The sequence below is a fragment of the Coffea arabica genome, chromosome 2e, assembly GCF_036785885.1.
Source record: "Coffea arabica cultivar ET-39 chromosome 2e, Coffea Arabica ET-39 HiFi, whole genome shotgun sequence".
NCBI lineage: Eukaryota > Viridiplantae > Streptophyta > Magnoliopsida > Gentianales > Rubiaceae > Coffea > Coffea arabica.
The window spans coordinates 11,205,744-11,223,369 of NC_092313.1; the positions used below are offsets into that span (position 1 = coordinate 11,205,744).

The window sequence follows — 17,626 nt, forward strand, 5'->3', positions numbered from 1 at the left end:
ATTGGGCTAATTGAAAAGCTGGCCGAATTAGGTTTTAAGATGGATCAGGAGCTGAATGTTGATTTAGTACTCCAATCTCTGCCAGATTCTTTCTCACAGTTTGTTATGAACTATCAAATGAATAATCTACAGCACACTTTGCCTCAATTGTTGAATGTGCTGAAAACTGCTGAGAAAGAAATCAAAAAGGGAAAAGGCTCTACTGGTGTGCTTGTCGTTACTTCCTCTAAGAAGAGGAAGAGGCAAGAAAAGGGATTTAAGAAATCCAAAAACAAGCCCACCCAAAAGCCCAAAAAGGCAAAGGCGGATCAGTCCAAAGCAACCTGCTTCCATTGTAATCAAACTGGACATTGGAAAAGGAACTGCAAGTCATACTTGAAGAGCCTGAAGCAAAAGAAGCTTGCTGAAGCTTCATCATCAGGTACATATATGATTGAGATTAATGTGCCTACTTCCAAATCAGACTCTTGGGTATTAGATACCGGATGTGGTTCTCACATTTGCACATCTATGCAGGGTCTAAGGGACAGTAGAAAGCTGGGAAAAGGAGAAGTCATCCTACGTGTGGGCAATGGAGCAAAAGTTGTTGCTTTAGCTGTAGGGACTTATTATATCACTTTACCCAGTGGATTGATTTTAGAATTATCGAATTGTTATTGTGTTCCAGCACTTACTACAAACATCATTTCTATTTCCTGTTTGGATTTAAATGGGTTTCGGATAACCCAGGAGAATAAATGTTGTTCTTTTTCTAAAAATGGTGTGTTTTATGGTTCTGGAAGTTGGAATAACGGTTTATATATTCTAGATCTTGATCATCAAATTCTCAATGTGAGTGGAAAAAGAATGAAAACAGATAAACTAAATAAAACCTACCTCTGGCACTGTAGGCTTGGTCATGTAAATGAAAAACGCATCTCCAAGTTATACCAACACGGATACTTGGATTCATTTGATTATGAATCATATGATACATGCGAAGCTTGTTTACTTGGCAAAATGACCAAAATGCCCTTCACTGGAAAAGGGGAACGAGCCAGTGATTTACTTGGGCTAGTACATACTGATGTATGCGGCCCAATGTCGATCACTGCTAGAGGAGGTTTTTCATACTTCATCACCTTCACAGATGACCATTCGAGATATGGTTACGTGTATTTAATGAAATACAAATCTGAATCCTTTGAAAAGTTTAAGGAATTCAAGAATGAAGTAGAAAAACAAACCAATAAAAGTATTAAGATACTACGATCTGATCGTGGTGGAGAATACTTAAATGACGAGTTTGGAGTTTATTTAAAGGATAATGGAATAGTTCCACAATGGACTCCTCCAGGTACACCACAGTTAAATGGTGTATCTGAAAGGAGAAATCGAACCTTATTGGATATGGTTCGTTCTATGATGAACCACTCAAGTGCCCCAAAATCGTTTTGGGGATTTGCATTAGATGCAGCCTCTTACACTCTTAATAGAGTACCCACTAAAGTTGTCGACTCCACACCATATGAGATATGGAAAGGAAAGAAACCAAATCTGTCTTATATGAAGATTTGGGGCTGCCCAGCTTATGTGAAGAGGGCAGAGTCAGACAAGCTTGAACCTAGATCTGACAAATGTTTGTTTGTAGGGTATCCAAGAGAGTCTATAGGATACTATTTCTACAATCCAATTGAGCAAAAAGTGTTTGTCTCAAAACATGCTATTTTTCTAGAGAAAGAATACATTCTAGAAAGAAACAGTGGGAGTAGAATAGATCTTGAAGAAATTCAGGATCATCCAACAAACATTGAACGATCTCATGAAGAACAGCTTCAACCACATAATGATGGGGTAGATACTGAAGCTGTTAATACACAAGGGGTTCATAGGTCAGTAAGAACACGCTCAACTCCCAAGAGATACCAATTTCTTGTGAGCCATAGCAATGATGTTCTAGTCATTCAAGATGACGAACCTACCACCTACCAAGAGGCAATGAGTAATCCAGACTCCTCTAAATGGTTAGAAGCCATGAATTCTGAAATAAATTCCATGTATGACAATAAGGTGTGGACCTTAATTGATCCACCTGAAAAGATAAAACCTGTAGGGTGTAAATGGATCTTCAAGAAGAAGACTGACATGGATGGTAATGTGGTTACCTATAAAGCTAGACTGGTAGCCAAAGGCTACAAGCAGAAAGAGGGAATCGATTACGATGAAACTTTCTCACCAGTAGCTATGCTTAAATCCATTCGGATATTGCTTGCCATAGCAGCATATCATGACTATGAGATTTGGCAGATGGATGTAAAGACCGCGTTCCTTAACGGGACATTGCATGAGGATGTGTATATGACACAACCTGAAGGCTTTACATCTCCAAATCCTAGTCAAATATGTAAACTACAAAAGTCTATTTATGGACTTAAGCAAGCATCTAGGAGTTGGAATATCCGATTCGATGAGACGATCAAAGAGTTTGAATTTCTCAAGAATCCGGATGAACCTTGTGTGTATAAGAAAGTTAGTGGGAGTTCAATTGTTTTCCTTATTTTATATGTAGATGACATATTAATAATGGGAAACAATATACCGATGTTACAATCGGTAAAGGGTTGGTTGTCGAAGAACTTTTCCATGAAAGATTTAGGAGAAGCGGCCTATATATTAGGCATTAAGATCTATAGGGATAGATCTAAAAGGCTACTGGGTCTTTCACAATCTACATACATAGAGAAAGTGCTAAAAAGGTTTAGCATGGATCAGTCTAAGAGGGGTAATTTACCTATGACTCATGGTATAAGCCTTTCTAAAAACATGTGTCCAAAGACACAAGTTGAGACTGACAAGATGCACAATGTTCCATATGCTTCAGCAATTGGATCAATTATGTATGCTATGTTATGTACAAGACCTGATGTCTCCTATGCTCTGAGTGTCACAAGCAGATTTCAAGCTAATCCAGGTGAGGGTCATTGGATAGCCGTTAAGAACATTCTTAAGTACTTAAGAAGGACCAAAGATTTGTTCTTAATATATGGAAAGGGTGAGTTAGAGCTCAAAGGCTATACTGATGCGAGTTTTCAATCAGATAAAGATGATTGTAAATCACAGTCAGGCTTCATTTTTACTCTTAATGGAGGTGCTGTCTGTTGGAAGAGTTCCAAACAAGACACCACAGCAGATTCTACAACAGAGGCTGAATACATTGCGGCCGCGGAAGCAGCTAAGGAAGCAGTTTGGATCAAAAAGTTCGTAACTGAACTTGGTGTGGTTCCAACCATTGTTGATCCGGTCACTTTGTACTGTGATAACAATGGAGCTATAGCTCAAGCCAAGGAACCTAGGTCTCATCAGCGATCCAAACATGTGCTTAGGAGATTTCACTTGATTAGAGAAATTGTTGCTAGGAATGATGTAAAGATAGAGAGAGTCTCCACAGAGGATAACATAGCTGATCCTCTTACTAAAGTTCTTCCTCAAAAGAAGCATGATAGTCATGTATTATCTTATGGGATGAAAAACATAGATAATGTGTTTTAGTACAAGTGGGAGATTGTTGGAATGTATGCCCTAAAACAATGTATTTGTTTTTTATCTTATACATTCCTTATTATATGTTTTGTATTTTAATAACTTCTTATTTATCTGTTAAATATTAGATACAACCGATAAAGTCCTTATAATATTACTAATGTGATGATAGTCACAAGAGTTGGTGACTATGAGATATCAATCACATTTATAGTAATATTATTAAAATGCCCTAGTTTTTGTACTAATGAAATAGGACATCTTTAGTACGATAAAACTAGTACACAGTTAGCCTCTAATTAATGTAATTAGTGGTTGTTCTCATCAACTATGGTATGAAGATACTTAGGCTAATGTGTAGATGATTTGAAAAGTACAAATGCATTGGATGATCCGTTTAGAGATCCCGTTAGGATATCTATCTAGTGCCAATGGTGTATCTCTAGTGAAAATTGTGTAAGTGATCCTACGACTTGAGATCACCATAGTATCTTGAGTGTGAATCGCTACATTTTGACTCTATTTACTTGTTACTCTTCGTGAGTACCTTAAAATGTAGAAGTTGGATATAGTGTGAAACACGTAAAGAAAATGGGTGATCAAGACAGGATTTACCACTCTGATAGAAGGAGTTGATATCCGCATGGCCACTAGTGAGAAATTAACCCTAAAGTCGACTACTAGGTAAATTGAAGAATGTATTCAATTTAACCTAATTAAGGGTAAATTTCGGGAACTAGAAAATTTAATTAGTCATCAGGGAATTGGCACTTATTCCTTATTCCTGACTAATTGGATATCTTTGGTAAAAGGATAATAATTACACGGTAATTTTTCACGGAAAGGTTAGGTCAAATTCCCTTGACTAATTCCGAATAATTGGGCAATCACGATGTGTTGCTAGACACCGCTCGTGATTTATAATTATGGGTTAATTATTTATTATAAGTTATGATAAAATAAAGTCGTTTATTTTATCTAATTATTAAACCATAATTATTACCAATACATTCGGGACCTATTGGGTCACACGCAATAGAGATTTAATCCTGGATTGAAACTATGTGAATTATCGGGGTTTAATTTTAAAAGAAAATTAATCCCAGGCCTATTTGAGCAGATAAGAGTAAATGGTTATCTCTTATCTATCAGATGATGATAGATAGAGTCTTGAGTGAAGAGAAGTCTTAGGCTTTTGATTTTGAATCAGACAAGGAGACTTATCATCATATATTATCAGGTATCCCTCTCTCTCTCGGTGAAACAGTTTTTGGCTGAGATACGAGAGGGTGAAGGTAACAAATAGAAAAAGGGAGAATCTGTGAGTGTCACATATTTTTTTCGAATAAGAGCAAGAAGGGCTAGCAACTTTTTCTTGCTCTTCAATACATAGTTCGTGAGACGACTCAGGGTTGCTCTAGCGTGGATATCAGTAGAGGCAGGACGATTGGACTGCTCAAGGGCTGACCATCCTCAAACAACGCTGCAGGGAGACGCTGCTTGGATTAAGGTAATCCTATAACCCTACTTTTTATACATCATACGTAAAATCTAGGGTGATTCCTGGATGGTTTTAGGGAAAAATTTTTATTTTTCCGCTGCGTAGTGTCCCTAAAACCCAACACCAAGGTCAACACCTTCACTTCATGCATTTACACTTTTCATCGGTTACAAAAGTGGGTTTCCAAGCAGGCTGCATTAAAGCTCTCTTCAACATAGTTTTATTACTCATTTAAGTGAATCCCATTTCAGGTAGAATTGAGCTCCAACTCTATAATTCGAATGCCCTTCTCATCTCAGGACACTCTCCAAACGATCCTTCATCTTGCACATATTACAACTCACTTAAATTGAGTCCCATTACTTATTTGTGTGGTTCCTATTCTTCATCGAAGTTGAATTGCAATTCTGTGGTTTCATCAGCTTTACTCCCTTTTTCTATTTGTATTAATGACAAATTTAACAGATACTTAAGCCATTGAATTCGTAGTTTAAAAGCTGTATAAGCACTTAAGAGGGCATTATAGGCATACAACATTGGCAGAAGCATTAGGATGTTGTACGCCAGGCTGTACCATTGTCTTCCCTGTTCTTCTGTGACCAAAATACCCCTACATAGGATAGTTTACAATCCCCAACAGTCCGTGACCAACTAAGGTAAAAGGGTAACATAGACAAAACACTGCTTCTCAAACCATGCCTAGGTTGTACTCTTTGCAGGAATTCTGCCACCACAATGTTGCTCTCCCAGAAATACCCCTCCACAAGACAGATGAAAAATTCCCAAGAGTCAGCTGCAAATTGCTTTTTATATATGCATAGGATATCTATAGCACGACATTTGGCATTTGGTTTTCAAATTCTGTATCACTTTTTTTTCTATTTTTTTACCACCGTATAGTCAGTATTTTGACCACATTAAAACTATAGATAGATAATCAGTAAGTTTCAAAAAAGTTCCACTAATTTCTTCTATTCTCTTCTTATTAATTCCAATAATTTCTACTTTTTTTTTTCAATTTTTTAATATTTGCATGTGTTTTTCCCAGTAGTCGATCGACAGTATGCTAGGCTAATCACCACTCTGGTCCCAATGTTTGGACTGTTAGCTAAGTTTCTTCTAGAATCCGTTTGCTACAAGGTACAAGTTTTTCTTTAAGAAAATATTTTCCTAGAAGTCGTTTTTGAGGAAATTGATTTGTTCTCTCCCTTATTTTCTAGGGTTTGGTTGGCTAAAGGAAATGGTTTCTTTAACTACTAAAAACCTTGAAGAACGTTTCTTTTAGCCATTCCATCCAATTGACCAAGGACATACTCGACTTAATGGACATTTTCCCATATGGGTGTGCTAATTCTTTTCAATCTTCATTACAATACTAACATTTTTTGAGCAAGCAACATCGTTTAGTATTGTTATCTCAAGCTTTGTTTGGGGACGGATCAAGCAATGTTTTAGTAGTCCATCATGAGCAAGTAAAATCGTTTAGTAGTGTTAGCTTTTGAAAATTGGCGCCCTGCAGTTTGGCCGAAAGGGGGTGGAGCCTGCATATTAATTACTTGGAGTCGGAGGATCTTAAAAGTATGAGACAGCAATCTTGAAGTAACACCAACTCACAAAACCCATGGAAAGAATACGTAATTTGTTTTATTAAACTGTTGCAATCTATTTGAGTTTGCCGCGGTGCTACTATTACTCTCAGTTTTTTGTTGTTTAAAAAAGAAAAATAATTTTAAATAATGACCCAAACGTGTAAATAAAGTACAAGCTCAATCTATTCTTTAGTAATTCAGTCAAAAGTCCGACAAAGTTTGATGTTGAATGACTCAACTCGAGTAAAGTTTAAGTCATATTTATCTGAGCCAAGCTCCAGCACGGAAGTATTAGGTTTGAAACCCGGGGCTGGGTGAACTCGATTGAGCTTTCGTACGTATTATTCTTTTGTTCTTTATTATTTTTATTCATGTGAAAGGGCTATTATTTGTCCCTCAACGTCATGATTACTTTTTTACTCAAGCTTCATTGGCAAATTAATCTAGGCTTGATCGTGCTTGAACTCGAATTTGATCAAGCTCTCAACTGGTTGTTGAATATTACTTCAGTCAAATTCAAATATGTTAAGAACACCGTCAAGTCAAATTCTCATGCTCGAGTTGCATCATTACATGAGCTGGAGTCCAGACTCGGGATGTCCCATTTTTACTCATTCCACTTGCACCCTACTGGAAGCCCCTTACTGCCAGATTTGTTCCTGAAGAACTCATGTACCATGCCCATAGTTGTATATCAGCATACTTTACCTTTTTGGTATTAATACACGCCAATCTTGGTTTCAGGTTCCTTGGTATTTGTATTCCGTCCATATAACATGCATGTGGTGCATGCTTACTTATCTTTCCGATCTTTTTTTCTTTTAGAGATCTATGTTGGTTTAGTATGGCCAATTCAAATTCAAAATCGAGAGTTTGCAGTCAAGATTTCTAGAACTGTACCCTATATTGCCAGAGAGGCAACTTTATTTTATCATGGGTAAAAAACAAAAAAGCCCCCTGTGATAAATTTAATACACAGAAAAGCCTCCCATGGTTTCAAAATATACAACACGATCCCTCATACTTTGAACTAAATTGTAAAGGTGACGGAATCCATTAAACTTAACGGAAATGAACAAAATGACAAAAATGTCCTGATATAATTAAGCAAAAGACAGCTCAAAAAATTTATTTGTTTTATTCTCTAAATAGAGAGAATTGAGGGTTAAGGGGTAGAATAGGTATATTTAATAAAACTTAGGTATAAAATTTTTTTTTAGGTTCCAATAAGTCATTTCCGTTAAGTTTAACGAATTCCGTCACCTTTACAATTTAGTTCAAAGCATGAGGTATCGTGTTGTATATTTTGAAATCATAGGGGACTTTTCTGTGTATTAGGCTTACCACAAGGGGTTTTTTTGTTTTTTACCCTTTTATCATTCATAAAAACCTATATGAGCTATGGTAGCAAAAGAATTTGAAGAAATTTCCAATCGAGAAGCAGAATCCAGCTTGCTTTTGTTTTAGACACTCGTTGTCGAGAAGCTACAATATGGGAGGAAAACTAAAAAGCTTTACTCGTCAAGAATAGTTAGGGTTTAACGCACCAAACCAGGAGACTTTTCCTCCTTTTTTTTTTTTTCAAATGAAGTTACCAGGAAAGAGTTCTAAAAGTTTATATTCTCTCAAGTCTCGTACACTTTGACGTGTCAGAATAGAACAGCCCTATTTTTGGAGAAAAACAGTAAATAATACGTAAGTGTACATCTTAAAGATGAAAAATTACACGAAAACGTATCACTGGTCATGTTACAATTGAACATGTTATTCCTGTTCTTAAATCTAAGCATTCTGAGCAGGATCATAAAAGTGTGCTTCCCAAAGAAGTTGTACGTACTGCTTAGAGCCATGAATCAAACCAGGCGGATGATTAAGGTTAAGCCGAGTATGGCAGTGCGGAGAAATAAAGTTTGATTGAGCCCCAGTTAACTAGAGATTCCAAGCTACAATTTTTTCTTAACCATCAACCTCGATTTCTAGATCTTCAATGTCAGAGCTCACCACAAAGCTGGGAAATGCTAAAGTTTAAGTCCCCGGACAGGCCAAGTAACTGCGTTAGCTGACCTTTTTTTAGGGCTAGAATCTGACATGTAGTTTATCAAAAAATTCCCTTAATTCAGAATTTTTCCTTTGGAAGGATTCTTTTCCAATTTGAATTTGCAAATGAATGTTGACATCGCTTTTCCTTTCAGAATAATTATCCCTATTTTTAGCACTTTTTTTTTTGTTTTATTTACTGCTACAAAACCCAGAGAAAACTTTGAGGATTTTACCTTGGTGATCATATTTGACACGTTAAGAAGATTTAATTTGACCGACAACTTTGAGAGGTTATCAGACTTCAGATAAGGAAGAGTCATGTTCTTCAGAAGAGATGGATTCTTTAATACAAAACATTTCCATTCATCTAGATCAATCCTGCCATCACCTCTCGTATCTACATCTTTGAATGTCTACAACGTAGAAAAGTTGGAGGAATTTTAGAATGAACAAAACATAATCGTCTAGAGAATTTTCACCTTATCCACAATTATTTCAACGAAATGATCCGAGAGTAGGAGCTCTGATTCGTGCGATAGTACTGCTAGTACCATCTCCCTTAGCTGCCAGTTGGTTTGATTAATTTGATGATCATGATAAATCTTATATACACTGACAGTATATACACTATCACCGTTAGATTCATAACATGCATGCAAATGTTGAATTTCAAATTTAAATTTTGCATAGTTATCATTCATCTAATATTGACAGTGTAGAAAAGATTAATCCTATTAATAAATAAAGTTTTCATATTTGCATTTGTTGCCAATTAAAAGGCGGTAATTTGGATGAGAGCAACGATGTACGCACATCCTTTTCTAGCTTATTACACTCCTTTAAGTAAAATTTTTTGTGCTGGAGATTAATCAGTGAAAACGGATATGCAAGACAGCAAGAAACTAGCAATGGTATGTGCATATCATTTATCTCTGACAGATTGTAGGAACATAGAAGTTAAAAAAAAAAAAAAGAAGGGGGGGGTTTCTGTTCTGTGCCTAAGAGCACAGGATAAGTAAGGAAGTGAATAATCACTCCCTATTAAACCTCCTAAATTTAAGTGAGCATATTTCTCTCACTTCCTCTTTAATATTTTACCCTTTTAGCAAAATTTGATATTCAGTCCTCATTGATTATTCCAATGACCGAAATTGACGGAAGATGATCCACGATTTGAGGCAGCTATTTACTCATCACTCTTTTTAAGCAGCTACTCATTATCTCATATTTTAGTTAAAATTAGCGCCATATGGATAGCGCCAATTTTCTGGTGTGTCTAACTTTTTTTTTTTAATTCTAAATGGAAAAGAAAGAATTGAGACTTCCTCCTAGTTTTTAAATATCTATCCTTAAGATACTTTTATCCTACTTATACTTCTAAGGTTAGCTCGTTGTCAAAGATACTTTTTACAATGTTAGGAGGCTTGCAAGGTTTTTTTTTAGCATTCAATGTCTGTTGCCAGGTAAAATGACAAAGAAAATATTTGTTGTATTTTTTTCATTTTCTATATGATTTTAAATATTTCTATTAGTCATTTTCTTTTGTATAATGGATGACGAATCTTGCGAATTTAATCTCAGTGCAAGTGTGGTACAAAATCAATTTGATTTGAATGAACTCTGAAGCTTTTGACGATGAATTTAGGCAAGAAGATGTTGAAAATTCAACTAAAAATATAACGCTTATTAGCCTTTTCAAGAAAATTCAAGAAGATGTTAAATTGAAGCTTTTTTCAACATATTAGTAGTTTCCTCTATAAAAATATACAAAGTATTATGCCTATTGAGATAACAATCATAATTCCATTGCTTTTGAAATTCAACTTTTACACACATATCATGAATCAAATCGTGATAATGTATACACTATCAGTGTATTCTATCAATTAAGGCCGAATATCAAGTTTTGCTAAAAGGGTAAAATGGTAAAGGGAGAGTGAAAGAAATATGCTCATTTAAAGTTAGAAGATTTAATAGGGAGTGATCCCACTTCCTTGTTTGTCCATTAGTTTTTGTTATTACCTACTCTTATCGCGTGGCACAGAATTGAAAAATCCATAAAAAGAATTTCAAAAAATGGAGGCTATTGGGACCTATTGTACATGCTGCAAGCCAACCTAACTTAGCTGATGCACAAATGCCGTTGAACTAACCTCTTGCTTCTCAATGTAACCATTCTGCCTAAGATCGTACAGTCTGAATCCAACTGGTGGAAAACAAACAAAAATACATTAGCAAACGAGTAGTGGACCAAGTTAATTTAAAGACTTATTCACCTAAAAGAAAAATATGAAGCAAAACAAGAATACAAGTCTAAATTACAGCGTGGTTTATTATACAAAATGTAAACCTTACATAAAATTTTATCTTCTGTTGGTGCATTTGGGTGAAAAATACCCAGAGTTCGAACGAATTCACCAAATTCAATTTCTCCATTGCATTTAATATCAAACAAATCAAATAACTGCACAACAAAATACCATGGATTCAGTCACCACAGTTGCATAATCTTAACGTAGTGAGAGTTGTTCAAAGTAGAACCAAGACTAGAGACCAAAGACAGAACCAAAACAGGAGTCAAAGGGCAGAACAAAAAGTGGAATAAGGAGGGAATGTAGAGAGCTTCAAAGTAGATTAATAGTAAAAGTCATGAAGAAGCAGCAGCTTGGTTGCAGCTTGCACCATGAACAATAAGACAAAAGCAGCCAAATTTTATCCCCTGCGGTTTGATATATTCGTTGTGGAAAATTCTTGTATGGATTCGCGTCCTCTCGTTTCAGCGTATGCTCAGGCGAAGAATATGGATATAATATGGTTGGTATGCCTGGAACAGATTCGTCAACTTGTACCTTCTAGAACAGTATAACGATTAAAATCTTAATCTCTGTAAAAATTAGATCCATCTAAATATTTTCCTACAACTTTTTAGGCGCAAGAAACACAAAATCACATAAAAGTTTATACATCATTTTCGTCGCAAAAGAAAATAAAATAGAATAAGATAAAAGAGGAAAGTTTATGGACCATGTAGCTTTAGAGTTGATCCATCCAAGAATTTTTCATTTGCTCAATGATCATGAATTTCAACAGCTATTAAAGAAAAAGGTATTGAAAGACATACCCTGTCTGCAAATAGATTCTTTTCTAAGCCAAACTCTTCCTGAGAATGAAATTACATTCACAAAGCATTAGTTGACGAAGGCCCTTTCTTCCTTATGCAAGATCAGTACTAAAAATAAGTTGTGTGGCCAGAATTGATAGTTCGAAAGCGTCGCTTGTGTAACCTCACCGGTGAACAGAAGATACCTTGTGGATGAGCCCGTCATCAATAATGGACCTGCTGATTTTCTCAAACAGTTCAAATAATACCTCTACTTCATTTATTGAAACTGCAAAAGTATCACCATGTATAATTTATCAATACAAGCTCTAGAGTGTCCTAGATCACCTCAGAGTACTGAGTCAAAGTTTTACTGATAAGTGAATATTTTACCTTGATTTCATTTGATAAAGTGCAAGTTTTGTTGTCTTTTTAGGGGAGAATAGCCATGTTTAAGCCCTTTTAAATATAAAATTTCTTTAAGTGTTACTTAGTGAACTAAATGTACAAATGTATGGATTAGTGCGGGAACATATGGCATTTTGTAGGGAATGAGCGCATGGAACAATCTCTAGGTCCTCAATGCCATTTGCTGTATGGAGACAAGAGTAATGGAGCGCATTGACCAACATAAGCGCGTTATGACGGAGAGGTTGGAGAGGCATGATCGGCGTCTTCGTGCTTTGGAGAACTATTTCCAAATCCGCCATTCACCTACACCGACTCTGCCTCCGTACATGGTGAGGGTCAAGCTGCGTCCATTCCTGAACGCAGAGGCGAAGTTGAGCAAGAAGTTCATGTAGAAGTCGGAGGCGGACCCTTAGTTTAATTTCCTTTGTTTTCTTTTGTTTTGGACTTTCTTTTGTTTATTTTTCTTTTAGTTAAGTGTTTTGTTTAGTTAAGTCTTTTGGATTGTCTTACTCCCCTACTGTTATGTACTTTCCCCCCTGTAGTCTAAGTAGATTTTGGGATGTTCGTGATATTCGAGATGTTCGTATTGACTGCTGGATCTCTCACGCAAATTGATTAGGGTAGTATTGTTTCTTTGCCCTCCTTTCACATTGAGGACAGTATGACTATTAAGTATAGGGGAGGGTGTGGTTTCTATGGTTGTTAGTACATGTTAACTCTTTATTTTTTATGAGAAATGCTGGAAATGATTGTGAAAATATACATTACGACTGAATTCTTGTTGAATTGTGGTTTGCTGACAGGGAGTTTCATCTATTTATAGGGAAAACTCTGCCAAAATTTTTCCGGAATCTTTTCCAAAATTGCACTATGACCCAAGAAGCTAATTAGGTTATCAAATTTCCTTAATCGTTGACCAAATGAAAATCTGCTTTAGAAGAATTCATTTCTCCCGTGACTTGTAATTAGTTTTATGTGATTACGATTAATGTATCTTAGAAAGTATATTTAATAAAGTGGGAACAATTATACTTTTATTTCTATCTTTAATGAAATCTCTCCCTTTACTTTAATTTACAAATAGGCGAGTGATATTATCCCATAGTGATATTTTTTCTCTTTTCATGTTGAAAGAGGGTTGATTCTTAACATTGAAAAAAAATGTGAAGAAAGAGAAAAAGAAAGAAAAAAAAAAGAAGAGAAAGCAGCAATAAATTCACACCGTAAATTTAAGTACTGAGTAACCGGGAATCTTTATCTAAAAATGTTGATTTACGCGTAAAAAGGTATTTGGATGGAAAGGTGTGGGAAATTTGACGTTTAAGTGCTGAGTAATCGGGGGTCCTCACCTACAAGTGTCGATTCTCGCATCAAAAGGCACTTGTAACATTACAAGTATTGGTGATTAGTATATATTTGAGATGCCCTCGTTAATAGTATTTTGTGGAGGAAACAAATGAAATGGAAAATTCTCACTAAGGGATGGTAAGAATCGGTTATTTGTGTAGCCAAGTAGGGGAGAGAGATTGATTTGAATATGATAAAATTTAGGGATAATTGATTCCACTTTATTAAGTATGATGAGTATTAGATGCATTAAGAGGAATTGCATAATGATTAAAGGATGAGTTGGGAGAACTGAATTTGATAAAGCATATGTTCTATTTGACACTAGAATTATTGGTTGAGTGTTTTGTTGGATTGCTTGAGGACAAGCAATGATTCAAGTGTAGGAGAGTTTGATAAGTAAATATTTTACCTTGATTTTATTTGATAAAATGCAAGTTTTGTTGTCTTTTTAGGAGAGAATAGCCATGTTTAAACCCTTTTGAGTATAAAATTTCTTTAAGTGTTACTTAGTGAACTACATGTACAAATGTATGCGGGAACATATGGCATTTTGTAGGGAATGAGCGCATGGAACAATCTCTCTAGTTGAAGCAAAGTGCAAGGCAACTCAAGGAGACTAACGTGTACATGAAGCAAGATAGGGAGTTGCACGGCAAAAAAAAAAAAGATGGAAGCTACAAGCAGGGGAAGAGGATCCGAGCTCGGATCCCCTCCCAGAGGCCACATATCCGAGACCTCGTTTTTTATTCTGCAGAAGCCGATCCGAGAGCACAGGATCCGAGCTCGGATCCATTAGGAATTAGGTCTCGGATCTTCTTCTGCAAGAGACGTGAAAGAATGGAAAAGATGATCCGAGCTCGGATCAGTTTTTTCGCCCTCGGATCTTAGGTCTCGGATCTTTCTCTTTCCTCTGCAATTTGCAGAACAACTTGTGTGCATTTCACACTTATTTTTTGACTCATGTTTCACAACAATTTCCAGCTGCACTACAAGAAAAAAGTCCTATTATGACATATCTATAAGGACACTTTTTTGTAAGTGTTATTTTACATCTTTTATGAAGACATGAAAAAGTGAGCGTCATAATAAAATAACATGAACCAAGTAGCATTGCCTTTTGTTTTATATTTTTTCTAAATTGAAAAATTTGATATGTCAAAATAGAATAGCTATTAGGGCATTACCTGTGAATGTCAGCAGAAGTAATAGGAAATTGAGATAGAAACGACATAGTTTTATCACTGGTATAAAAGAAATGGTGAGAAAGCGCAGGGAAAAGAAAAAAAGAACGCGGCAAGGAAAATTTTGCCACTTCACTGATAGTTTGCCGATTCACTAAAAGTTTGCCCAATACATTCTTTGAAAGCTCCGTCGATTAGAATTCACACCAAAAGTTCCACCAGTTTCTTCTCCAAATCTAAACCCTTGGACCCTATTAATAAAATCCATCATCATCAAAATCAATCTTCCAAGCCTACATTCTTTTTTCATTCTTTAATCCCTACCCTTTCTCGTTCTGTCTTAGTTTTTAGATGCACTCCAATTTGACCAGAGGAAGAGAAGGATGGTGTAGCGGTTAAAAGGTAAGTGTATTATGGGTTTTTGAAAAGCATATGCTTTGCCTGCCGTACGTGAATCATTGCAATTTGTTTGTCGATATTTTCTTGCAAAATTAAGGGTTTGAGGTATGGATAATAATTATTCATGCGATGGAGGAGTGCAATCCTTCAATTTGAAATGTATTGGTTTCTGAATTTTAACTTCCGAAGTGATAAGTTTGCTTCTTGAGTTTATCTCGTCTCGTGGGTGTGAGAACTTGTAAATCTCTTATATTTTCTTAAAATCCCCTTTTATTTGGAAAATATTACTTTATAATGGCCCTACTACTCAATCACCCCACAATAAGTGTAAATGAACATAGAATTAAGGGTTTTCCCTTTCGTTTTCAAGATAGTGCGAATTAGGGTTTTTACGCCTATCCGTAGCGTGACTATCCGGTACGGAGTGTGGATCAAATTTAGTGATTAAAAGTAAGTTTTAGATGATATTAAGTGTGTGATTGGAAGTGATAATAATAAGTTAGTGAAATATAAGTTAAAACCCTAATATGTGCGAAATAAGGAAAAACGGGTTGGACCGACGGGTACCGTTTACTACCGATTGAGTGCACCACTTGAACACCACATTATTACCTTAATCTTCTCACTTTTATTTCAGAAAAATTGGCCCTAAATATCTCCTCCATAGGGCCGAAATTATTGACCAAGAAAAGGGAGGAAAAAGAAAACATTAAGATTGAATCTTGTGGTGACACTTGTTGGCAATCCATGGACCTTTGACCAAATGAGTTTCCTTCCTTCTTATCTTTCTTCTTGGCTTCATTCCCTTCCATTTTTCTTCCATCTTGGCCGAAAATAAGAGAGGGAAAAGAGAGAAAAACAACTTCACCTCCAACCTTGATTCTTCCTTGTTGAGTTGAAATTAACCGAACCAAACCGATTAAACTTACCTTTTGGTGCTTGGAAGGCTTGGTGTACTGAAATTTTTGGAAGAACGTGGTGTCTTTCTCATCTCCAAGGAGCTTTTGGAAGGTACCATAGCTGCCTAACCCTCTACTCTTCCCTAATCTTGTTTAAGTGTGAATAAAAACTCATATTCTTGGTTTATGACAGTTAATCGGTTAGTTTTGATTGATTTATTGGGTATGGAGCTAGGGTTTACATTTTCAGCTTTGATTATAGTTATCTACCTCTTAATTGATGTTATTGAATTAGTAATTGGTGGGTTTGATGATAGAGCACTTATTAGATATGGATTTCTAGAGTAAAGGTGCACAAGCCAGAAATTGGAAACCAATCTGCCCTGTTCTGTCCGGTTCTGGTTGACCATGAGGGGGGGCCAAATTAGGCTTAGTACAAAACATGAAAGTTGTAGGGAATGATGTTTTATAGCTTCCTGTAAAATTTCAACTCAATCCGAGCACTTTAGCATGTGAAAAGATAAAAATACCCCTGACTGCCATAGGTAGAACTTGAGTGACAGTTTTGACATTTCACCAATCTGACCGCATCTGTTCACCCTGATGCGTACTGACTTAGCATTTGGCCAAATACAAAAGTTGTAGTGCTATGTCTTAGATTTCCAACGTCCCTGAAAACGCCTTAATCGGACTTCGGTAACCTGAGTTATTGTCGTTTAACCATAGTGCGGTTAGCTAACCTGTTTGTGAGATTCTGGTTTTGTACATTGAAATTTTGACCTAGCTACACTACGAACTGGACTGAGTGGTCTTCATCAAAGTTGTAGCCCTTTATTTTATCTTCAAAACGGTATAAATTGCATCCCAATCCGATAAGCGTAGCCTCAGTTGTGTCCGTTACGCAAAATAACATCAAATCTGTCTTTTGTTTCTTGACTCAAACTTCATTTCCGCACATGTTCCTAGCTTGATTTTGTCCTTGTATGACATAGAGCCTATTGAACGGCGATTGAAATGAGATTATTTTGTGTGTGATTTGGGACTGATTGAGGAAAAAAATGAAGCCATAAATGGCTGAAAAATAGGTGAATACAAAGGGCGTGCTGCCCAAATTTACACTCGAGGGCTAGGTAGATATACTCGCGACTTGCGTAAGGATTTGAGAACGAATACCACTTGAACCATCTAGGATATTTGCGTCTTCTTTTATCGAGATATATAAGTTAGATCGTGGCTGACCTTGTACCCTTAAAAAAATGAAATTTACGACTAATAAAAAATATGTTTTCTCCATTTCTTCGACTTAAATGGTAGTTCAAGTGTAATTGTTTCAAAGTTTCAAAAGTTTACGAGCGAGCATGAATGTTTTGAAATTTGATAAGTATCGTGAATACTACTTAAGTGCATTGCATTTACTTGATTTTCTTGAACCAAAACTCCTATATTTCAAATTTTAGAGAGTTTTACATTCGCAAATGATATTTTATCGCAAATTTGGACTCCAACTAGGGAGTTGGACCTGAACGTGACTTTTGAGAGGCACTAGACCTTTGGTGAGTGCTTCCAAATACCTGATTGAATTAGACACTTATTTTCAACACTTGACCAATGTGATTTAATGATATATCATTTGTTTG

At 36.0% G+C, this 17,626-nt stretch overlaps 1 protein-coding gene across 1 annotated transcript; it reads right to left on the reverse strand.

The window, feature by feature from the left end:
* Positions 1–44: 44 nt before the first annotated feature.
* Positions 45–12,459, reverse strand: LOC113728554 (calcineurin B-like protein 4). Its single transcript, XM_072077375.1, has 8 exons — positions 12,258–12,459; positions 11,956–12,038; positions 11,771–11,809; positions 11,005–11,113; positions 10,803–10,855; positions 9,129–9,212; positions 8,925–9,062; positions 45–110 (listed from the first exon to the last, which is right to left on the reverse strand). The coding sequence occupies exons 1-8, from the start codon at positions 12,457–12,459 to the stop codon at positions 45–47; spliced, it is 774 nt and encodes a 257-aa protein (XP_071933476.1).
* Between the last annotated feature and the right edge of the window lie 5,167 nt (positions 12,460–17,626).

What these genes read in the sequence shown, in the direction of transcription:
- LOC113728554 (XM_072077375.1), bottom strand. Translation starts at nt 12,459, where the DNA reads ATGGCGGATTTGGAAATAGTTCTCCAAAGCACGAAGACGCCGATCATG. An exon ending in AACAGAAGATAAAATTTTAT is followed by an intron (nt 10,856 to 11,004) that starts GTAAGGTTTACA and finishes GTTTTCCACCAG; the next exon opens with TTGGATTCAGACTGTACGAT. An exon ending in TTGAAATAATTGTGGATAAG is followed by an intron (nt 9,063 to 9,128) that starts GTGAAAATTCTC and finishes TCTACGTTGTAG; the next exon opens with ACATTCAAAGATGTAGATAC.